At 42.3% G+C, this 25,567-nt stretch overlaps 1 protein-coding gene across 3 annotated transcripts in view; it reads left to right on the top strand.

Moving 5' to 3' along the window:
- The window catches only part of MAGI3 (membrane associated guanylate kinase, WW and PDZ domain containing 3), a 497,671-nt gene that overhangs the window by 201,929 nt on the left and 270,175 nt on the right, over positions 1-25,567 (top strand). For all 3 annotated transcript variants that reach the window (XM_077481559.1, XM_077481557.1, XM_077481558.1), the window contains exon 2: positions 12,061-12,177. In XM_077481559.1, coding sequence (XP_077337685.1) covers positions 12,061-12,177 — 117 coding nt within the window. The remainder of the gene's footprint in view (positions 1-12,060; positions 12,178-25,567) is intronic.

A 25,567-nucleotide genomic window follows, 5' to 3' on the forward strand; every position in this document is an offset into this window, starting at 1 on the left:
TCAACTGTCAGCCAATGGCGGCTGATCACGTGATGTAAACGAAAGATCGGTAATCTGTATTTTTTTTTCCTCATGCTGTCAGCATCTGTGCCTCACTCAAAAAGCTGTGGCTGTGCCCACCAATGTCACCTGTCAGTGCCCACTGTGCCACCCACCAGTGCCACCTATCAGTACTCACAGTGCCACTCATCAATGCCCACCAGTGCTGCCAATTAATGCCCATCAGTGCCTAATCAGTGCTACCCATCTGTGCCACCTTTAAATGCCACCTATCAGTGCTTATCAGTGCCCATTAGGGCCTATCAGTGCCCATCAGTGCAGCCTCATCAGTGAAAGAAAAATTACCTGTTTTTCAAAATTATATAACGAACTATGAAACAATTTTGTTTTTTGTTTTCAAAATTCCAGTCCCTTTTTGTTTTATTTAGCAAAAAATTAAAAACCCGGGCAGCGATTAAATACCACCAAGAAAAGCTCTATGTGAAAAAAATATAAAAATTTAATTTGGGTAAACTGTAGCATGACTGCACAATTGTCATTCAAAGAGTGACAGCGCAGAAAGCTGAAAATTGGTCTGGGCAGGAAGGGGGTTTAAGTGCCCAGTAAGCAAGTGGTTAAAGTGGAAGTAAACTCCCATGTATGATGTTTATAGGCAAGCCTATAGTAAAGCTTACCTATAGGTACTCCTAAATGCCTATAAGCTATCTCCTAAATGTGCGCTTTGAAGGAGCGACATAACCATGGCGTTCTTTAAAAGCCGCGCCTTAAACAGAGACTCCCGCAAGCATACGTCATCACTGGCTCGGCCAATCAGGCCAAGCGAAGCCTGCGAAACTGCAAAGAAGACCGAGTGAAGATGGAAGTGCCTTCAGCAGTGACAGCTGGAGGGCTTGTTTTCAGGTAAATCTGCCATAATGTGCTAGTAAGCGAGGCATACTAGCACATTATGACTTAAACTGCCCAGGCCTGTTTTTTTGGATGCGGTTTACTACCGCTTTAATTCTATTATATTTATTTTTACTTGGATTCCAAGTAACTTCTTGACTTTATGCCCACGTGTTTTGGGGCCTAAATAAATCTAAGACTTCTTTCACTTCCTGTTTCCCGTTTTTAGAAAAATCTGTTTAATTTGCTGGTACAAAATCTTGTTGGTGATGATAGGTGCCTTATTGGAGTCATTCACCAGAGGAAATGGAACATTGTCAGTTACTTGTAATTATGGTATTTTGTCGGCTCTGGATCCTAACAATGATACCTTTATCAGAATTTGGCAGACAAATGAGCTCAAATGAATCACCCAGTCATGTGATTCTCACTTATGTACTTTGTTGTAGGGTGGAACAGACGCTGGATAGGGTGTTTGATATGTTATAGTCACCCACTGTTAATGAATCACTCTATGCAGTTTTTATATATATATATATATAATTCCGGCAGACTATTCGATCGTGTGTGGGCTGCAGCGGACTTTTGATTTGCAAAAGTCTGACAGACTTTAGAAATGGAACATGTTTCAAATTTTTCCACCAGAACTCCGCCGGACCCAGTTCCTACCGAGAAATCCGCTCGTGTCTGTGCTAGTCCGATGGACAAAAACCGATGCGAGGGCAGCTATTGGCTACTGGCTATGAACTTCCTTATTCTAGTCCAGTCATACGTCATCACATTCGAATCCGTCGGACTTTGGTGTGATTGTGTGTGGCCAAGTCTATTCATTCGGAAAGTCCGTCAGAACTCTGTCAGAACTCTGTCAGAACTCTGTCAGAACTCTGTCAGAACTCTGTCAGAACTCTGTCAGAACTCTGTCAGAACTCTGTCAGAACTCTGTCAGAACTCTGTCAGAACTCTGTCGAAAGTCTGTCGAAAGTCTGTAACTCTGTCGAAAGTCTGTCGGACCCAAGTCTGGTCGTGTGTACGCGGCATTAGGCCTTCGGAAACTTGCAATAAAGACAAGGAATGGGCAAAAGTTAGAACCTCTGTCAATATTTATTTTTTCTGCGTTTCCATTGGGCAGGTTTCCCCTCATTTTTCGCTCCAGATGGCAGCTGTCACAGAACAGGAATCTAAAATGTTCCTGCTTTAGCAAACATAAAAAAAAAAATAAATTGGATTGTAGCTAGACTTTAAGATGACAAAATAATAATGGCGATCTCACTCCTTTAACCTTTTGGCACCTACAGTTTGTATATTAACATTATAACGCACAATGCCCTTTGTTGGGCTTGGGTTACTAAACCTCTTTCCATTGAAAGCCACCAACCAACACTCAAATGGTGGCTCTCGACCTCGGCTGCCATTGACAGCACTAGTCTGTGTTGATCATTTTGAATTAATAAGAGTGGTTCCAATCATAGGATCATTATATTAGGTATGGCATAGTGACTGCATGCAGGATAAAGGGTTTAATGAGATGGCATTGCAGATTTTTTTTTTTTTTTTTTTTTATCTTTGCACAATTTTCCCCCTACAATAGAAAAAATTTTTTTTTAAAAAAAAACAATATGCAAAGTTAAAGTTTATACAGTATGTCCTCATTTTTATTTATGCAAATTGGCAAAGTTATTGTCAGGTTAACTCTGCAAACCCTAGGCGCCTGGGGCCGGGGCTGCCACCCGAATGCTGCACACTATTTATCGTCATTTCACACATGCAAATTTAGGGTTTGACATGATAGGTCTCTGTTTACTCGGTGCAACCTCGGCTTTTAAATATGACCAAAAATTTGGGTAGTTTATTGCATTTTTGTGCTCTCTAAAATTAGTTTTTAATGTGTTGTTTTTTTTTTGTTTTTTTTTTACTGGAAATTTGTGTTTCCTAGACCTTTGTGGTAATATCGTGTGACACAATGTAGATTATGTGATACTCATGGCTTGGTGACGTGGGTTGATTATTTTGGCCCGTTGCTGTGCTTACTATCCCCCCTTGGAAAGAGGACAGATAAATGGTAAAAAAAATGGCTAAACAGCTCTGGCCTCACCACACAATAATTAATCAACACTAAAAAATAATTAAATTAATCCTTGTGTCTGTGCCTAGACCAGTGATTATTTGTGAACCTTTTAAAATAAATATTAAATGCATATAATCTTGTTAACGTGACTATTAGACTCATAAACACCAATTGATAACTAAATTAATGAATTAAAGGGGTTGTAAAGGTACATGTTTTTTCACCATAAAGCCGATTTCCACCCAAAAATTGAACTTCCGCTTTAAGGGAAAGTGACTCCCCGACATGCCATATTTTGGGGGCGGATCCCCTCTTTTTAGAGGGTTCCAGCTCCCACTTCCTCCTGGCGCACCGCGGCACTGGAAGGGAGATCAACTCTCCCCCTCCCTTTCGGCAATCTTCTGGGACACATCACAGGTCCCAAATGCTTGCCCGGCCAGTCACAGTGCGCCGCATTGGCATGCGCAGTGCGTGCCCGGCTGTGAAGCCACAGCCATGTGCCCATGTTGACTATGCCTGCACTGCAGAGAGGAGGGGGAGACTAACGGGGCTTCGCTTCCCCATATCGCTGGACTCCATCGCTGCAGTATTTGTAGTTGCTGACTTATATTTTTTTTAAACGGAACTCCACTTTAATGCATCCCATGCATTAAGGTGAAAACACACCTGTCAGTTACCGGCCCCCCAGCCACCTGTTTTACTTACCTGAACCCAGATTTTCCATCAACGCATCCCTGCCATCCCTCACTCCACGGGTTCCCGGCTCTTGATTGGATAGATTGGTAGCAACGCAGCCATTGGCTCTCGCTGCTGTCAATCAAATCCAGTGACGCTGGGGCCGAGTCCTGCATTCGGCCTCTATGGACACCGAATGCTGGACTCGGGAGCGCGACCGCAAGGTAACTCCCTCGGGAGAGCGCTTCTCCAAGGGGGTTATCTAATGCGGGGAGGAGCCCCAAGAGCTGTGCTGCAATGCGGAGCAGCTCACAGCGGGGGTCCGGTGCGGACCCTTGTGCAATTCGCTCCACAGCCATCCTGGAGCTGTGTAAACTGGCTCCATTGAGAGCTGGTCACAGGCTTCTGACATGCAAATTGGATGTGGAGAAAGCCGCATCCAATTCACAATAGTGTGAACTCAGCCTTAAACGGGTGCAACAAAATGCAAAAAAACTGTTCTGGCTGTGAAAGAGTTAAAGGATAAGTTCACCTTCGGTAACATGTTACATGTTCTACCCGTAAGCTTTGTTAGTTTAAAAAAAAAAAGAAAAACTGGCTCCTTACTTTTTTAGCTGGCTCCTAGATTTAACGCAAATTTGTCAAGCCCTGGGTTAACTAGCGCCTGGGCATCTATGCATCAATGATCTTGGGTCACTAAAGAGTTAAAAAAAAAAAAAAAAAAAAAAAAAAAAAAGCACTAATCCCCTTTTTATAGGCGTGACCTTTTTTCATTATTAGTTCATGCTCAGTTTAAGCACTGCTACTATTAAAAACAGAAATTTGGAATATATTTTTCAAAGTTTTTTTTTTTTTTTTAAATATATATACATTTGCAGATTTTTCAGACTTCCTAGATTTGGCCAAGACCTTCCAAAATAATCTGGTTTCTCGGTATGCCTTTCAAATCTTTTTTTTCACGACCACCATCAAAAGATTCAAAAGACTCCGCAATGATTCAGCTATCAGCAAGTTTGTCATATGTTCAGTTGCCTGACCTTATCTGACAAATGGAGCCCATTGGGAGTCCTGTGTTCCAGAAATAGGTCCATATACAAAGCTTCAGCTGAGCTGTATTCAGTGCAAACGATTTGAGGCTTTATTTTATACAATAGGAAGATTCTGCATTAAATCTCTGAAGAGGGAAGCAGGGCAACATCACATATAAAAGAAAACTTGAAAATGGCTAAATTACCTTTTTAAAAAAAAAAAAAGGAAAAAAAGTGAATAACCTTGCAGTCGTGCTGTTTTGAGCTTATGTGAAGATTGTCTGGCATTTTAACATTATTATTTGCCATGACTTTATCACACAGAGCAGCTGATTTTCTTATGCTTTAGGTGAATGTAACACCTCACCTTCCTTTGTGACTTTCATAGCGTGAAGTCTGGATGTTAACCACTTAATGACCAAGCCTCTTTCTGAGGTTTGGTGTTTACAAATAGGGATGGGCGAACGGTTCAGCCCTTTAGGTCTGGTATGGATTTTAAGAGGAACCCTGCACCAAAATGTAAAAAAAAAATGGCGTAGGGGTCCCCCCCAAAAATCCATACCAGACCCTTATTCGAGCATGCAACCTAGCAGGCTGCAGGAAAAGAGTGGGGGATGAGAGAGGGACCCCCCTTCCTCTTTAACCGTACCAGGCCACATGGTCTCAACATGGGGAGGGTGCTTTTGGGGTAGCCCCCCAAAGCACCTTGTCCCCATGTTGATGGGGACAGGGGCCTCATCTCCACAACCCTTGCCTGGTGGTTGTGGTTGTATGCGGCTGGAGGACTTATCGGAATCTGGATGCCCCCTTTAACAAGGGGACCCCCAGATCCCAACTCCCCCCGTGTGAAATGGTAACTGGGTACAAATGTACCATTCACTAAAAAAGTGAACAAATGTTTAAAAATGACAAGTCCTTGTCCCACGATGTCCATTCATCTTCTATCTCCCCGCAACGGACCGAAAAAAAAAAAAAGCAGAGACCGATCCGCTTCAATGGGAGGCTCCCACCGTGTGATGCTTCTTTGCTTGTGACAGTTCTTATATAACTGAGGGCAGATCCCCAAACACTTTTTATGACAATAACTTGCACATAAGCCTTTAAAATTAGCACTTTTGATTATTCATATTCGTGTTCCATAGACTTTAACGGTGTTTGTGTGTTCTTGCCAAATTTTTGCCTGTTCGCATGTTCTGCTGCAAACTGAACAGGAGGGTGTTCGTCTCATCCCCATTTACAATTTTTTTTTTTCTAGAAAATTACTTGGAACTCCCAAACATTATATACTTTTTTTTTTCTCCGAACACCCTAGAGAATAAAATGGCGGTCGATGCAATACTTTGTCACACCGCATTTGTGCAGCGGTCTTACAAGCGCACTTTTTTGGAAAAAATACGCTTATTTGAATTAAAAAAAATAAGACCACAGTAAAGTTAGCCCATTTTTTTTTTTTGAAAGATAATGTTACGCCAAGTAAATTGATACCCAACATGTCACAGTTCAAAATTACGCCCGCTCATGGAATGGCGACAAACTTTTACCATTAAATCTCCATAGGCGACGTTTAAAAAATGCTACAGGTTGTATGTTTTGAGTTGCAGAGAAGGTCTAGGACTAAAATGATTGCTCTCACTCTAACAATTGCGGCGATCTCTCACGTGTGGTTTGAACACCGTTTTCATATGCGGGTGCTACTCGCGTATGCATTCGCTTCTGCACGTGAGCTCGGTGGGACAGGGCACATTTAAAAAAAAAAAATTCTTATTTATTTTACCTTTTATTTTTTATGTTTACACTGTTCTTTTAAAAAAAAAAATTGTGTCACTTTTATTTTTATTACAAGGAATGTAAAAAAAAAATGAAAATGTAATTTGAAGAAAAAAAAAAATGTCTCTAAGAGCTATGGGCGCAAATGACGTTTTTGACATCGCTTCCGCCCTGCAATGGTATGGAGATGGGTGGGGACCATCTTCCCCTCACTCGTCTCCATACCTAACAGGGAGAAGAACCCGATCACCTCTGCCGCTACCAACGGCTCTTGTAAGCGGTGCAGCGCATCGGAGCGCGTGGCAGACACCACTTTTATCTGAAATCGGACTGCCCGCTGAAGAAGAGGGTACCGGGGCTATGGCAGTTAGCTGCTGCCATAACGGTAACCCTCTTCAAAGTACTGACGTATAATGTCGGCGGGCTGTCCGTAAGTGGTTAAGGGTATACGCACATTTGTGTTATTGACGGCAGGGTCAGTGTGATATATACAAATTCATACTGTCAGATTAATGAAAAATAGGTATGGATGTGTCTGTGATGTAATCTGCAATCAAAATGTCATGCAGTCGATGTGTAAAGAAATGTAGTGTATTTGACAATGGTGTATTCAACATTAGCATTAATGTATATGTTGGGGCACCTGTTTCGGTATGTGAAGGCAGACTTGCCATGTTTTATTTCTAAGGCTCCATGCACACTGGGCTTAAAAAAAATCATCTGTTCTCTTGGGAGTTAAAAAAAAAAAACGCTCTCATATAACATTTTTGGTACAAAGTCTAGACGAGCTTAGAAGAGTTTTACGGGTTTTTTGCCAGTGAGCTCCAATCAGAAACGCAAACCAGAAGGTTTTTCTTTTCTGCCTCTACACGTTAAACTCAAATTATGCCTGTAAACGTCCTAATATGCATGGACACATAGGATAACATTCAGCTGCTTCTACAGGCAGAACACAAAATTCCTGTAGAAGCAACGTTTTTTTAAGCTAACGTGCATAGAGCCTAAGAGTTCTGTACTCAGTCTCTGCATTGGTTCTTGTTACTCTTGTGAGTAGGGATCCTCATTCTTGGCATGCGAACTTGGGAGACTGGCTTAGTGGAGCATTAAAATAGCGTGTCTATCCCATAGAGTAGACCTGTAATAGGATTGTATGCTGCAGGTGGAAGCAGCCATGTTTCTCAAGCTATGAGACCTGTGAAAGGGGCAGTGGCAAAGATAATGAAAATCCAAGCTTGCTGCAGGAACCTAGTGGTGCCTATTCATACATGCAGTGGCCTTTAAAATCTTCTTAAAATGGCTGAAACTCAGGCTATTCTGATGGGCAAAGCTAGGACACTTCAAGAGATGGGCAGGCTCTCTGGCCAATAGAAATGTGCAGGAAATAGGAAGTGTCAGCACCAGACATTAGGAGGTACTCCATTTTTGCCTATGGGAATGGCCTAAGAATTGCATAGTTACATAGTAGTTGAGGTTGAAAAAAGAAAAGCCCATCAAGTCCAACCTAGTTGCACGTAGCAAGAAGGCTTTGGGGGCGCTATTATGCACATGCACCTGTAGGAGCCTGAACATTATATCTGCAGCAATTTATTTTGTCCTCCCAACAGATTCTTCCTAAATGAGCTTTTCTGAGGCTTGGTCCACACGCATGAGCACTTCATTGTAGTACAGTTGACATTTTGCAATGACTTAACTGTCCCTTCATGTGGACTGCATGTGTCTGCTTCTTTAATGTTGTTCATAACAATCTGTATGTATGCAGTGTGATCTATGTCCGCCTGAAACACCATATAATACATATCCCTGTGAATTGATTAACTTAAAGTAAATCTGTGACTAGGTTTGGACATTCAACCATTTACATATTCTTGCCAAACAGTAAAATTATCTTTTAACCTCACTGACCTCTGTAGCTGCAGGCACTGGTGTAATTCATCATTAAAGCTGAACTTTGGGCCAAACAGGTATGCATGTTTTTAAAGGGTCTTTCTTATCTTAGCAAATATGTTATTAATTGTGAATCTATTGATGCATCCACTACAACATAACTCCTTGTATCCACTGGGCATAGTGTCCCCTATTTCTTTTTTGCATGACTGGTAGCCCACTCTTTTCCTGGGCCACTGATCATGTAACATCTCCACTGTATTTTTGTTTATACCAGTGGCAACGTAGTAAAAGAGCCACTGGATGTAGGCTCAGTTTGTGGCTTAGTCTCCCCGCTTGCCTTGCCCACTAACACGGCTGAATTTAATTGACAAGCCAGGAAAACTTCTGGTCTGTACCTCCCACCATCGCACAACAGCATGATTGACAGGCCAGGAGATTCTTGTCTATCACTTCTATTCACCCGGTCACAATTGCACCCACATTCACACTCTTTGACAACTACAATTCCTGGTGCACAATGGGAATTGTAGTTTGTTCCAGCAGCACTGGGCAGTGAGGGGAAGTGATGTTGGCACTTTGGTTCAGTCATACATTTAGTTTTTATGCTGTAATATTTGTTTTCCTTTTTTTGCACTTAATTTTAACTATTTTGTCTTATGCCCCGTACACACGGTCAGAAAATCGGACGACAGATCGTCCAACTTTTTTCGCTTACTAGTCCCAAGTAGAAATTGAATAGGTTACTAAAGTCACAGAAAAAAAACAGGAGTGATGTAATGTGTTGTAATGTATTGTATTTTTGGATGACAACTGTACTGACTAAACAAAAATCGTACAATCTGGTCATCGTACGAGGAAAATTCTCATGCTTGTCCAATCGGCTCTCGAAAGCTCTGTACTAACAATCAGATTATCATAGATTGCGCTGAAAGCGATATTTTTCGTCCGATTTTCGGATCGTGTTTACAGGCCACAATCCTGGTTATTGTACCAAATTATTCTGTTCTGTAAAATTGGATCATGTAGATCAGGCAAACTCATCCATGCCTAGTGCACTGGCATATCAAACGTCTGTCCTGTATTATTGGAATAGCAAATATTCTTGATGTCCCTTGAGGGGCAGGGCTTAGAAATATGGCGATACTTGAGTTTTAGGTTACATTAAGTCCCCTGTCACACCGTGGCATTGCCTCATAGCAAGTTGTGTCACACGTTGACATTTGAATTGCACCACTGCAGCAAAACCAGATCTGAACCAAATTTCTATTCAGCTTGGTATGGCTTTTGGTGTACTGCACCATAACTCCATGAACACCTTTTGTATCTGCTTTGGGGTGATATTCTAATGGATGGCACAGCAATACACTGCACAGAGTGGCATGCTTTACCATGCATTGTGTTTATTTGCAGTAAAAGTCAAGTATTACTGCACATTAATACAATGCGTAGAATTGAAAGGGTCCTTGGGTATATAGGAAGTGCTCAGGCACTGATAAAAGTTATATGCGTCATCCATTTGCCAATTACATGCACAAAATCTTTTTTTTTTTTTTTTCCAACCGACCTTGGATAAGAAGCCATTTGAACTCCATAGAGACCTTTTTCATAGATAAGTTATGACTTGCCAATTAAAATGCAGACAAAAGATTTATAAAACGGAAAGGCTATTTACAGCTTAATCGGATTGTCTGTCTGTTTCTGTTGTCATATTATATTTGCCCCATTTTTTATATTTTATTTTTCATTATTATTTTGTAGTTTTACAGGTCAATTGTTTTCAGAAATAGGTATTGTTTAAATAAAGCTGTCTGTAAAATCTTGGTGTATTGTATGCTGACATTTGGATTGGGGAATCGGACAATGGCCACAATGAGCATTGACTATGGCTTGTCCAGCTAGTCTGGAGCTTTTAAGGTGTGTGTTCAATGCTATAAATGGCATACTGTAACTTCTGGAAACTTGATTTGCCAGTGTCAGTTTAATGTCTTTGCCCTTTATTATACTGATATTTAAATTTGTGAAATATGAGCGTACTGGTTTTCCACACTGCAAAATCCAATGAATAAGTTATCCAATTATATTACCCTAGACAGGACAGAGCAGACTGCAGTATTGTTATGTTCTTGTTTTCTCAAACGCCTAAAGTGCTTGTAAACCTCAGACATGAAAACTGAACAAAATACATCTCACTATAGTGTGTATTAACCTGTTCCTCTCCCTGCTATCTGTATGACTCGCGCCTAATAAATTAGGTTGATGCCTCAGCCTCCTGGGAGCTTGCCTGCCCCCTCTCTAGCACACAGCAGATCACCCTCATCTCTGTTTCTCTAAGCTTTTAAATGGGGGGGTTACTTTCCTCCTATCAGCTCTCAGATTACACTCGGCTCTGTGCTCTAGCTCTGCAATGTGTGACATTGGTTCCCCTGCTTTCTGCTGCTGAGAAAAATCCTTTCATCTGTGTGTTGTAAAAGGCTGTTCAGGACAAATTGCTGCAGATAAACAAGTACAAGTTACGTATGATGATTTGCCTAATCTTTGTATTATCTGAGGCTAGTCACTTCACTACATTTAGTGTGATCTTGGACATTGTTAATGATTTTATTTTTTTTGGTCTGTATTTCTGCACTTTTCAGAATGTTAAGTTATGCAAATACATAAAAGGGAGTGTTCAAGCAGCATATATTCAAATATACAAAGGCCCTTGTCCTACTTGGGATCTAGAGTTAAGTTACAACTGAAAATACTTTAAGGCTGGGTTCACACTGAAGTGATGCGGGAACGCCGCGAATCCGCGGCGGGTTCCTGCATCGCATGCCTCCCGCCGGCAGTTCACACTGCCCTATGCGGACTGCTGGGAGTGTCAGTGAAACCTTAATGACACCCCCAGATCAGTTCGCATATCGCAGTGCAATCTGCAAACTCGGACAGGAATCGGATCGCATGGTGTGAACACCCACGCAATCCGATTCTGCTGCGGACCAAAAAAAGGGTCCTGAACTCGCATTGCACAGAGATCGGATGTGATTTGCAGTGCGGTGCGAATCACATCCGGGTCTCCCAGCCGCAGCAGTGTGAACCCAGCCTAAAGGAGCTATGGGGAACTGTTATTTCAGACCTTCTACTGCAAAGCCAGTTTTTTTGACTGGGTTGCAGAAAGACTGCACTCAAGTTGCCTGGTCACCGCTGACCATTATTACTTTCTGATTCTAATGCCTTGTATACACAGTCGGAAATTCCGACAGAAAATGTCCGATCGGATTATATTGTCGGAAAATCCGGTCGTTTGTGTGGGCTCTGTTGGACTTTTTCAGTCTGAAATTTCGATGGAAAAAATTTGAGAGCAGAATTTCAATGTCTGTGTCTCCACTGAGAAGATTGGCTCCTCTGTTTGCTCTTTTGACAATTGTCACCAAAACAAACTGATGGGTAATCCAAAATGTTACACTTGCCATTGGAACAGTAATGGAGGTAATATCTTTTAATGGGGATACTTCTTAAGGTAACTACTGTTTACAGGGGTAACTCTCCTCCCTAATGGGCAAATGTAATCACTCTAACCAATGCATCTCCAGGGCTGGAAGTCGAGGAAAACCTCACCAATAGGACACAGAGGGCCAATAATGTCTAGATTTTAAAACGGCTAAAACAGCATATACATACATTTTAAATGCATTGAATGCTGTGTAGAACATACAATTTGATTTTAATATTGCTGAAAAAATTGTCTGATGGTCATTGTTTTCTGTGTTGCAGGTAAAGTTATCAATAAAGACCTTCGGCACTATCTTAGCCTTCAGTTCCAGAAGGGATCCATAGATCACAAACTACAACAAGTTATCAGAGATAACCTCTATTTAAGAACAATACCATGTAAGTACTTTTTGTGCTGCTCGCTAAAATGCTCATTAATTATTTGATTGATTTCTAGTAGATAACTGCAGCAGAGATTCCCCCTGGAGTTTGAGAAGGAATGGTAGTTAGTTTTGTTTAAATAAGATATATATCCGTAAGCTGGTTCTGGCATAGATATACTGGGGTGGCTGTAAAATCAAATGGTGAAATAAATGTAGTACGCTTCCACAAGCTTCATTACAAAAGTGTCTGGAGTTCCACCCCAAGTCCTTGTTCACATGGTTTTTAGCTTGTAATAATGGAGAAGAGTGTATGTACAGCAATCTTTTGTTAAGCATTCATACGGGTTTCAGAAGCTTTGTTTGAAGCCTTTAATGTACCATTTAGTAGCAGTTTGGGAATGCTAAACAGGGATCATAACAGCAGGTTTCAGTAAGCTTCAGCACCACATGATGCATAAGGCCTCATGCCCACTGGGCGTTTTTTCTGCTGCTCCTAGGTGCATTTGGAGGCTTTTTCCTGCCCCTAAACTCCCATGTTAGGCTAAGTGTCCATGCACACACAGGCATTTTGAGGAGTTTAGAAGCAGGGGTGCTTAGTAGCTGAAAAAAACCCTAAAGGAACAGCAGATTTGGCAAAAATCATACCTTAAGGTACATTTAGCTGTTGAGCAATAATTCATTTCAATGCCCAGAATAAATGCTTATTCTGTCCAATGAAATGAATTAAGCCCAAGCACTTGAGGTGCTTAAACGCGATATACAAGTTTACAAGCCTCTAGCGTTTTTTTTTTTTTCTGCTAAAAGTTTGCTGCTATGAGGAAAGGAGTGTTAGTAAAATGTTCAGTCTGCACGAGGCCTAAAGAAACCTGCTAGCAGCTTGTTTAGAGTGATAGCATCCAAGGAAACAATCTGCAAAAACAATATGAACTTTGCATGCCTGTAAAAGATGTGGTAAATTGGCTTTTTGTCATTATATCGATGGCTAGTTTTACAATTACTATAACTATCTGCCAATTTTTTATGAACCTGCTGAATGTGGTCCTTTACTTAAATACCAAATGAACAGCTTTATGACTTTAATCAAAAATATCCAACTAGCAGATCATCCTAAATACGTGGCAGACAGTGGTCATCATCTTATATTGACTGCATAATGCTAGTAGAAACAGTTCTTGTACAGCTGATTTTTCTGTTCATGTCTGCTCAGTATCCAATCAATTTCAATCAGTTGACTGTCAAAGTGGTATTCGAGTAGTAAAATTACCTAATCTGGCAAATTAGTTGTTTTGTATATAACTGGAAACCTTAAAGTGATTGTAAAGGCAGAAGTTTTTTTTTTTTATCTTATTGCATTCTATGCATTGATGAAAAGCCTTCTGTGTGCATTAGCCCCCTAATACTTACCTGAGGTCCCTCTAGATCCAGCGATGTTGCAGGATTGTCTCGGCTTCCCGGGACTCCCCTCCAATGGCTCCTGCTGCTGTCATTCAAAGTCAGTCAGCCAATGAGGAGATTAAGGGGATGGGGCTCCGTATCTGAATGGACACAGGGAGCTGTGGCTCAGCTCGGGTGCCCCCATAGCAAGCTGGTTGCTGTGGGGGCAATCAACAGGAGGCAGGGGCCAGGAGAGACCCGAGGAGAGGAGGATCTGGGCTGCTCTGTGCAAAACCACTTCACAGAGCAGGTAAGTATAACATGTTTGTTATTTTTAACTAAAAAAGACGAGACTTTACAATAATTTCAAGTTTTGTGCGTTGCATTGTTAATTTATTTTCCTTTATGTTTTTTTTTTTTTTTTATAAAGTTGATGAAGTTATTGTCCTTTGTTTTGTTTGTTAATGCTGAAATGGCACTACAGTATCTCTTGAAAATGATTGCATTTTTAATCATCTCATGCGCTGCCATACCTTTTTTAAACCATCTCTTAAAGTGGTTGTAAACCCTTACAAACCACTTTGACCTACAGGTAAGCCTAGATTAAGGCTTACCTGTAGGTCCAAGCAATATCTCCTAAACCTATATGGTTTAGGAGATATTTGCCCGAAAACGGGCACCGCTGTCTACGGCGCATGCGCCGTAGACAGCGGCGCGCAGGCGCACTGTACGCGGCATTCTCAGCGACGGAGCTGCCGCGCGTGTCGGCTCCCGTGCGCATGCGTGGGAGTGACGTCATCGCGGCTTCGCCGAATGACAGCAGCGGAGCTGCGAGACCCCACCAACAAGATGGATGCGGCGGACTACAGGGGACAGCGGCGACTTCGCTGGCTCCTGTGTCAGGTAAGTGACACATAATGGGCTACTATGCGATGCATAGTAGTCCATTATGCTTTGCCTTTGCAGGGAATGAAAGAGGAAGTAAACTCATCAGGGTTTACTTCCTCTTTAAGCAGCCAGCTCACAGTAATTCATTATATAAGTATTACTTTAGTATCCCTGGTAAAGATGACAAGGACACATGCTTTTTTTGTTGTTTTAAGCGGAACTTAAAGCAATATTAAAGCCTTGTTTAAAAAAAAACAAAAAAACAATCATGTTATACTTACCTGCTCTGTGCAATGGTTTTGAACAGAGCAGCCAGGATCTTCATTTTCTTGGGTCCCACGCAGGCGATCCTGGCTCATCCCCCTGCCAGGTGCCCCCACAGCAAGCAACTTGCTGTGGGGCCACCCAGGCAGGTGCGCTCCAGAGCCAAAACTCTGTGTGTCCATTCACAGATGGAGCCACGACTTGGCCCCGTCTCCTTATTGGCTTTTGGCAGGCAATGAGCCAATCAGGCGTGCGGATAATAACCTTGTGCCTTTACAACTGCTTTAACTCCCTGTAGCATCATTTTTTCTTTTTGGTTCTCTCCCCTCCCACTTGCAAAAAAAAAATGATTTGTACCTTTTTTTTTTTTTTTTTTTTTTTTCACTTCCTGATCTTCAGCTTAGACAGGGTCCTGCTGCCTCCTGGAATTGTCTATCCTAGGCGCAATGTGCTGTGTATCTGCTCATGCACCTTGCAGTTTTCTGCGGGTTCGCACAAACACGACCCACGACTAGGGTGCCCATGCATTAGACATGGTGGCGTTTGGGAGCAGATGCGCCACAGGTGTCTCCAAGGTCCCAAATACTTGGAAGAAACTGGTGTTGCATCTACGCAAATGCCAGACCTCGCAAGATGGCAGCACAGAAGAAGGATTGGGATGAGGAAACAAATGCAATGGTAAACTTCTGCTTTAACAAATCAAAACTCATCAGCTTTTTTTTTTCACTTAACATGTGAAAGGGCACAGCTTTCTGAACCATTCTATTCTGGCCAGCAGCAGAGATGAGCGTCCATCCGAGGCGTGGGACGCAAACAAAGCTTCTGGCGAGAGGAGATGACGTCACTGGGCATGCAACGCGTTTCCTGAGCTGGCAGAGCCACCCACGACTCTGCCAGCTCAGGAAACGCCTTGCATGCCCGGTGACGTCATCTCCCCTCACCAGAAGCTTTGTTTGCGCACAACGCCTCGGATGGACGCTTGCTGCCGGCCGGAATAAACTGTAGAACTTGCCGTGACCAGCTAGGGAACAACCTGACAGAACATTTACAGCTTCCGGGAATGACCACACTGGCGCTTCTCTTCCCCTCCGTTGTATGGGACCTATACACTGCCTGATGTTAATCACTACAATGTGAGTTTTATTATTACTATCTATATTAAAGGAAAGTTTTATGCAGTCTACACCCAGAGACACCTCTTGTTCTTTTCTATTTCCTACAATGTAATCGGGAACCTGGTTTCAGTTTCCATCAGATGGCTGCCGTGTTTGTGGACTTTGTTTTTTATTTGGGAGAAAAAATCCCTTCCTTTTTTTTCTCCCTCCCTGCCGCGTGCCCCCCCAGCATTTTATTGAGCCTGAATGCATACATGCAATGGACTTATATAGCACTGCTAATGCTTTTATGTCCATATATTGAGCACCGATTTGTGATTATTTATACTTTGTTATCGTGAAAATCGTGGTAGATTGTTGTTTTATTGTTTAGCGCCATACACTTGTATATATTTCTGAACCATTTGTTGCTCTGACCAAGGAGTCTTAGTTAACATCAAGCTTAATTGCATTCATCGTGCCCTGGGTCTCATATTTTTTAACAGCTCTAGACCCTATCACTGTAAGAATGTCTTTACAGCTCAGAGTTAGCCAGTGTTATCAAGTGTAAGTATTTCACAGTGTTGGAAGAGTGACATGAATCGGACAGTAATATTGTCAGACAATTATAAAAGGTCAAAACAGAACCCTCATGATCTCCTGTCTGATGAGGACAATGCCCTCTTAACCTCAGATCTGTTCTTGACTTGGTGCTGCACATGCAATCAGCTATGACTCCAGCATTTTGCAGGTTCGAAAAAATGGTTGACAGCTGACATAAGGACATGGACAATTGTAACTGTTATCACCTGAGGCATACCTTGAATGTAGTATACACTGTGCAAATGTACAGTGTATAAGAAAGCATAAAAAAAATAAAAACTCTGCCAAAGCAAATGATATTAAAGAATTAGGATGAAAAGGATTTAGGCTGAAAGCTTCTGCCGCTGGAGGGGCTGAATGATGCACCAAGAAGTACTAATGCCCAAAATGCAAACAGTCTACCCTAAGGCTGCATTCACACTTGAGCGTAGCGTTTTCAAGCGTTTTTTGCGGCGTTTTTTACTGCGATTTGCTGCGTTTTTTACTGCGATTCGCGGAGTTTTTTACCGTGTTTTGTCGCAACAAAAAAGGGTCCGGAACTTGTTTGAGCTTCAGGCGTAGGGCTTCAGGCGACTTGGAGTGGAGATGTGAACCATCTCCATTGAGAATAATGGATTTTTTCCCCTCCAGCGTTTTGTAGCTTCAGGCGTCAAGCTACAAAACGCTCAGGTGTGAATGGGGTCTAAAGGTTAATACCATTCAATGCACCCTCAGCCCGATACAGCCACAGCAGCTTTCTGCCTCTAATAGAGTTTTACAGGTTGCTGACAGCAGGCTGGATGGTAAATCTGTACCTTCAGTGTGTACAAAAACAATCTCCTGCAGTGGTGCCGTACATCCGGTGTTCATGAGGCCTTGAGACTTCTTTTGGGAAACCATTCAGCCCCATTTGCACGGTCAATTTGGGGCATACACCAGATTTCAGCATCTGTGTGCATCCAAGAGTAAGCATCTGTCTCTAACTTCAGGTAACCACTGAATGTGCAGAAACATGTGAACAGTGACACCTCCTTTCAGCCTGTCATTAGTTTGTATAGACTGAGTGGCCACAGCTTTTTGTATATGCCTGTGATCCCAGCTGCGAGAATCCACAGTTTTTTTTTCTGCTGGAATCCATTGTAGGGCCTTTAACCAGTGGTTTTCCTTCTGCTTTAAAGTAGAGGGCCACCCTAAAAAATAAATAAAAAAATAATATTCTTTAAAAAAATATAAAAAAAAAAAAAACATTTGAAAAAAAAAAAAAATGTACTCACCAGAAACCCCTGTTGCTAGGCAGTCTTCCTAATCTAGCTCTTCATATTCCACGGCGCTGTTTCTTCAATTCTTCCTCAGCGAGCGGCACCGTTGTATTTTGGGACGTGTGTGTCCCAGGAAACAACGGGGCCATTCACAAAGAGCCACACGGTTCAAGCATGCACAGTAGGAAATGGGCAGTGAAGCCACAAGGCTCTACTGCCTGTTTCCCTTAGTTAAGATGGTGGCGCCGGCAGCCAATCCGATGGACAGATTGGCCTTGGGGCGGCCGACATCTCGGGCTGGCTGGACACGTAAGTATCCTTATTAAAAGTCAGCAGCTACAGTGTTTGAAGAAAAAAAAAAAACCTCCGGAGCGCCCCTTTAAGTTCAACCCATTTCTATATTTTCTCTACTGATCCAAAGAAGGTGAAATTACACCTTCCTGGTCCAAACTGTAGATAGGAAAAGAGATATTTGTGTTGGGCAAGTCCTGAAGCCTTCTCCACATCTTCATCTCAGAAACTACGGCAAGAGCAGCAACATCAAAAGAAGTAGTACTCAGTACAGACAGAAGCTGTGTATCAGGTTGATTGTTACAGATGGGTACACAGAGACCTCTAAGTAAGGCCTGGTTCACACTAGTGTGACTTCTGATGCAACTTGAGTCATGCGGAATCACATGACAAGGGAAATCTCATTGTTCTTAATGGTGCCAGTTCTAATCAATGCGAATCAGAATGCTGAGATATTGGAAAAGGTTTCTGCACTTCTTTGGTGCAATTTACATTGCAACTTGGCCCCATAGAGTATTGAAAGTCGCACTTTAAATCTCATCAAAGTTGCACCACAGTGTGGATTAGAGGTCGACCGGTATGGGTTTTTCTCTCGCCGATGCCGATATTCAGAAATCGGGGAGGCCGATGGCCGCTATATAATGCAGATTTTTGCGGCTGATATTTTAGGCCGATTTTATTTTATTTTTTTCCCCCCTTCATCTCATAAAATCTAACAGTTAAGTTAAAAAATAAAAAAGGCATACAAAAAATTGCTTAAAACAAGCATTTCTTAAACAACATAAGGAAATCAACAAGCCTCCAATCAGTTCACTTGTGTGTAATTTAGATAAAAAAACAACTATGTATCTTAAAAATACACAAAAACAGATGAGATAATCAAAACTTTTGAAAGAAATCAACGGAATCAAAAGCAATAGATAATGGCCATTACTGAGGTACGTTTGTAAACAATACAAAAGTGCACATTAGGCTTTAAGCTTTTAGCTTCAGTTCTTGTCCCTGATTCTCTTCTTCACCTGCAGGTGGCTGTGGAGGAGAGGGGTTACAGAGAGGTGGCTTTGTGAAGAAGGGGGGGGTACAGAGAGGTGGCTGTGGAGGAGAGAGGGTACACTAGAGAGAGGTGACTGTGGAGGAGGGGGGGTACACAGAGGTGGCTGTGGAGGAGGGGGGGTACACAGAGGTGGCTGTGGAGGAGGAGTACACAGAGGTGGCTGTGGAGGAGGAGGGGTACACAGAGGTGGCTGTGGAGGAGGGGGGGTACAGAGGTGTGGCTGTGGAAGAGGGGGGTATGGGGTATACTACAGAGAGATGGCTGTGGAGAAGGGGGGGTACACAGAGATTTGGCTGGAGGAGGGGGCTACAGAGAGGTGCATAACAAGACAGAACCAGAACAAAGAAGAACTCTGGTTCAAAAAAGATGCCACTCCTAGACCCAATTGCAATCTAATGGTCACATAGATGTATATAGGACGGGTGAGTATTGAGTACACTTTCAATGACTTGGAATGCTATTTATCATTAGTTCAGTAGGGATGTGAGAACCAGTCCCACCGTGATCACTGGACCAATACTACTAGTTTTGCTGCAAGGACAGAGGTTCAAAAATATGCAAATTGAATAGACTCTCGGCCGTGAGTGACACACACACACACACACACACACACACACACACACACACACACACACACACACACACACACACACACACACGTGCACGCACGCTGGTTGGATTGTAGCTAGAGCAAGCATATAAGAGAGAGGTTGCTGTGGAGGAGGGGGTGGGGGAGCATTACAGAGAGGTGGCTGTAAAGTGTAGCTGTTTTTTTTTTATCATAAATAGTTTGCTATATACCTGTTTAAGACTAGCACTGCACATGACATGCCAGCTGCCGTCTCTCTCTCCTCCTCATCCGACAAGTGCAGCGGGCGGGGCCGAGAATGACATCAGTCGGGAGGAGGAGAGAGGCGGCGAGTGACGAGTCTCCTGAGCACCGAGTGGCACTCCTTATGAGGTCAGGGCTGTATTGCTGATTTTTTTTTTATTATAAAACAGAGGACAGTCAGGAGTCTCAAGACGCTTATCCGCACTTATCTCTGCGGGCCGGAACGATCGTGGGCCGGGTATAGTGCAGCAGCCCTGCCGCTGTGTTAATCGGCCTACTTAACATAATAATCATCCGATGCTGATTTCTTTAAAAAGGCCAAATATCGACCGGCCGATATATATCGGTCGACCTCTAGTGTGGCTCGAGCCTTACTGGTTTATTAACAAAATAAATATATATGTAAAGTGCTGCGGAAATTAGCGGCACTATATAAGTACCTGTAATAAATACAATTTGTTATCAGCCTGGTGCATGTACAATATGTGTTAATGAAGTATGGATTGTGATCATTCTAGCATCACATTTGTGTGAAAAGTTCTACAATGACATTTATTAAATTAAGTTTCTGCAAGAAACATGTATGTTCTGCAGATATATTATTTCGTAGCTCTGAATTCATACATTTCATATACCATTTTTATTACTGTACTATAGCGATGCCAGTACTGTGAAACCCCTCCTCGGGTTTGTCATTGAAATGCAAATTATTTTTAATTATGCGATGTAGTAATGACCTTGTTCTGTTTTGCACCTTTAAATATGTGAAATAAAAGAGCCAGTATTAAGCTGGTACTTCATAACATAATCTAGAAATCATTACAAGTGTGAATGACATTTCCTGATTACCTCTAATGTTCCCTTTCAACAGTGCTTAAGCTGATTTTCTCACACTGAGTTAGTACATGATCAGATTTTTCAAACAGTGACACATTTCAGGATGTTTTTTGAACGACTCATTTCCATTAGTATAATGGCTTTGCCTTCCTTTATGCAATATTGTACAATGTAGCTCATCAAATGAAGCCACAGCCATAAGTGCACAATGCACTGAATAGTTTCCACCAAGGTTAGAGACAGGACTTTATGGTAGAATGTGTTTAGATGAAAACTGTTTAACAAGTTAAAATGTGCCCTATACCATCATACTTTGGAGGCAGTTGTACTGTGGGTCTTGAGTTGGTCCAATAAAAACTACAAATGCCAGACAGCAGTTGAGTATTCTAAAACTATCTGACCACAAAACCTATTTTCTTCATCTTACATAGAATAAATATCTAGGATCAACACATCCATAATAACTTGCGGTCCCAACACTTAGATTCATATTACACAATACAGTCGATTATTGGCTACAATACCATAGGCAATCTCTACCCTTACTCCAAAAAAGTAACTGATGATGCATGCTATAAAAATATTAATGCAGAGACACAATGATAGAGTGGGGACTTCATGGCCATATACATTGCATTTAGAAAAAGCTAAATGCAATGCTAGTAATTCAAATTTACATAGTTAGTAAGGTTGCATAAATACATTGGTCCATCCAATTCAACCTGTGTGGGAGTGGATGTGTGTATGTGTTTATGTCAATACCATTTCCCTTATCCATGTGTATAATACACCCTAAAATCCCCTTCTAAGAATTTTTTGAAGCTATCGACACTTCCCGCTGGCACCGCTGATTGTGGGAGTTCCACAGCCTTACTGCTCTGACAGTAAAGAACCCCCTATGCAGTTTAAGGTTAAACCACTTCTCTCCCAAGAGTGGCCGTTTGTCTTAAGCTACCTGAAACTGATTAGATTATCCTTGAATAATATGAATAGATTTTCCTTATGCTACAATCACGATTGAGTTACCGTATTGGTATATCGCTATCATATCTTCTCTCAAGTGCATCTCTCGTAACTGAGGTCCTCTAGTCTCCTTACTAGTTTTGTTGCCCTTTGGACTCTGTCCAGTTCCAACGCATCCTTTCTGAGGACTGCTGACCAGAGCTGAACAACATACTCAAGATGCTGCCTGATCAGAGTTTTGTAAAATGGTAGCATTTTAGATTTATTTCTTAAGCAAATACCCTTTTACATGCATGATAATCTGCTTTGCTTCGTTTGCCACAGCTTTGCATTAAATGCCATTGCTGAGCCTGTGAGCTACTAGGACTCCCAGATCTTTTTCCATCCTGGATTCTTCCAAAGGTTCTCCCCCTGCCAAGTAACTTGTATTCATATTTTTTAGCCCCCAAGTGCATTACTTGACATTTTTAAACATTAAACTTCATTTACCATGTAGCTGCCCATCCCTTTATTTTATTGAATTCTTGTAAAGTTTTTATATCCTTTTGTAAAATAGTTATTGCCCTGCTTAGCTTTGTATTGTCAGCAAACACTGTGATTGAGCTATTTAAGCCTAGTCCTATTTCAGTTATGAATAAATTAAACAGAAATTATCCCAAGGCAGAGCCTGGGGGGACCCCACTTACCACTGCACATCATGCTGAGCACACACTATTTATTACTGCTCTTTGGATACGTCCCTGTAACCAGTTTTCTATCCAGGTACATATCCCAAGGTCCATGCCAAAAGACATCAATTTGTAAATTAAGTGTTTATGGGGAACTGTATCAAATGCTTTTGCAAAATCCAGATACACCACTTCCATGGGCCTTTCTTCCTTAACCACCTCCCGCCCGCCCTATAGCCGAATGACGGCCGTAGAGCAGGCGGGTTCCTTCGCCTGGACGTCCTTGTGTTTACTTCCGCAATGCGTGCCGCCGGGGGCGCGCATCACGGAAGTTTTGTATTCGCCGTGTCTCCCGGAGACAGGCAAACACAGATCGCCGTGAACGGCCAATCAAAGCGGCCGTTCACAGCGCGATCGCAGCTGCCAATGGGAGATGATCTCAAATGCAAACATATGAGATCATCTCCCATTGCCGTGTCTCTCCCTCCTCACACAGAGACAGCGTGTGAGGAGAGAGAGGATCTATGAGTCAGCCCCAGTGCCATCTGTCAGCCCAGTGCCATCTGCCAGTAGTGCCAGTGCCACCTGCCAGTGCCACCTGCCAGTGCCAGCGCCAGTGCCGTCAGCCCCAGTGCCGCCAGTGCCACCTGCCAGCGCCAGTGCCACCTGCCAGCGCCAGTGCCACCTGCCAGCGCCAGTGCCATCCGTCAGCGCCAATGCCGCCAGTGCCACCTACAAGCGCCAGTGCCACCTGCCAGTGCCATCCGTCAGCCCCAGTGCCGTCAGCCCCAGTGCCGCCAGTGCCACCTGTCAGTGCCAGTGCCACCTGCCAGTGCCGTCAGCCCCAGTGCCAGTGCCGCTAGTGCTACCTTCTAGTGCCAGTGCCACCTGCCAGCGCCAGTGCCACCTGCCAGTGCCATCCGTCAGCCCCAGTGCCACGTGCCAGTGCCACCTGCCAGTGCCAGCGCCAGTGCCATCCGTCAGTGCCACCTGCCAGTGCCACCTGCCAGCGCCAGTGCCACCTGCCAGCGCCAGTGCCACCTGCCAGCGCCAGTGCCATCTGCCAGCCCCATTTGCCAGAGCAATTAGCCAGAGCAAATAGCCAGCACCATCTGCCAGTGCCAGTGCCATCTGTCAGCCCCATCTGTCAGCCCCATCTGCCTCCAGTGCCATCTGTCAGCCCCATCTGCCTCCAGTGCCATCTGCCTCCAGTGCCATCTGACAGTGCCACGTGTCAGTGCCACGTGTTGTCAGTGCCACGTGGGGTCACTTTGTGGGCATTTCCATTGTCCTGGTGCTCCAGGGCCTTCAAAACTGTAATAGGTGGTTGAGAAATAAGATGTGTAATTTATGCTCCTAGAGCGCCTGATGGTGCTATTTCAATATTGGGCCTCTGTATGTGGCCAGGCTGTGTAAAAGTCTCACATTTGGTATCGTTATACTCAGGTGGAGTAGTAAAACTTATTTTGGGGTGTCATTTTTGCTATGTACATGCTATGTGTTGGAAATATCTTATAAATGGACAACTTTGCGTAAAAAAAAATGCGTTTTCATTTTTTTCCCACATTTTCCCAAAACTTCTGGAAAAAAATGAACCATTCAAACGACTCATTATGCCTCATAGATTATACGTTGGGGTGTTAGCTTTCCAAAATGGGGTCACTTTGTGGGCGTTTCTATTGTCCTGGTGCTCCAGGGCCTTCAAAAATGTAATAGGTGGTTGAGAAATGAAATGTGTAATTTATGCTCCTAGAACGCCTGATGGTGCTATTTCAATATTGGGCCTCTGTATGTGGCCAGGCTGTGTAAAAGTCTCACACATTTGGTATCGTAATACTCAGAAGGAGTAGCAGAACGTATTTTGGGGTGTCATTTGTGGTATACACATGCCATGTGAGAGAAATAACCTATTACATTGAAAATTTTGTGAGAAAAAAAATAAATAAAAATCTTCATTTTGCAAAGAATTGTGGGAAAAAGATGACAACATCAAAAACCTCACCATGCATCTTAGTAAATACCTTGGAATGTCTACTTTCAAAAAAGGGGTAATTTGGGGGGTATTTGTACTTTCCTGACTTGTTCGGGTCGCAAGAAATGAGATAGGCCACCAGTACATCAGGTGTGATCAATTTTGTGCGATTCGCACCACAGCTTGTAGACTCTCTAACTTTCACAAAGACCAAATAATATAAACTAATTTGGGTTATTTTTACCAAAGATATGTAGCAGTATAAATTGTGGCCAAAATGTATGAAAAAAAATTATAATTTGCAAAATTTTATCACAGAAACGAAGAAATATGCATTTTTTTTTCAAAATTTTCGGTCTTTTTTCATTTATAGCGCAAAAAATAAAAACCCCAGAGGTGATCAAATACCACCAAAAGAAAGCTCTATTTGTGGGAAAAAAAGGACACAAAATTCATTTGGGTACAGTGTTGCATGACTGAGTAATTGTCATTCAAATTGTGAGAGCACCAAAAGCTGAAAATTGGTCTGGTCAGGAAGGGTGTTTAAGTGCCCAGTAAGCAAGTGGTTAAATGTTAGACAAAGGAAGGCCTGTGGCCTCATAGAATGTTAACAAATTGGTCTGGCAAGAACTGTCTTTCATAAATCCATGCTGATTACTACTAATGATACTATTTTCATCAGCAAATGTGTGGATGTAGTCCCTAATCATCCCCTCCAATAGTTTACATACTTTCAATGTTAGGCTGACTGGTCTGTAGTTTCCAGGTACAGTTTATGTTGCTGCTCTTTTTTAAATATCAGTATCACGTTGGCTTTACACAAATCAGCTGGTACCATTCTGATCACTAAGCTGTCCATACAATTTAGGAATAGCTGGTGAAAAGGAACTAGGTTGTTTTTAGGTCTGTTTTATTGTATTCTTGATGAAAATGTTTTATCTTTTTGCTATTTTTTTTTTTCTTATAATATTATATCTTTCTTTTTTTAAATAAAAGTTTAACAGAATGTGCTGCTGACATGGGGTTCACAAAGTAACAAGGAATGTAAAGAGGTTAGTCTATTTGAGCTTAAGGGCCATGAAGTTTGGGAACTTTATTTTTTTATGTTATTAGTACACTTCAGCAGCAGTGTTTTTTTTTTTTAGGCATTTTTTATTGCAGCAAAGTTAAATGGTGTTTTTCATTTCCACTCATATTTAGGTACCCACAACAGAGCCATGATATACAGTTAAAGTTGTTGTAAAACCTAAAAAAAAAATATATTGTTCCTTTAAAGCTTGTTATACAGCATAGTGCTTGCGCTGAATCATTTTTCCCCCTCTATGCTG

The sequence above is a fragment of the Lithobates pipiens genome, unplaced genomic scaffold (genome assembly GCF_037356315.1).
Source record: "Lithobates pipiens isolate NorthernLeopardFrog02 unplaced genomic scaffold, aLitPip1_a1.2 Scaffold_16, whole genome shotgun sequence".
Taxonomy (NCBI): domain Eukaryota; kingdom Metazoa; phylum Chordata; class Amphibia; order Anura; family Ranidae; genus Lithobates; species Lithobates pipiens.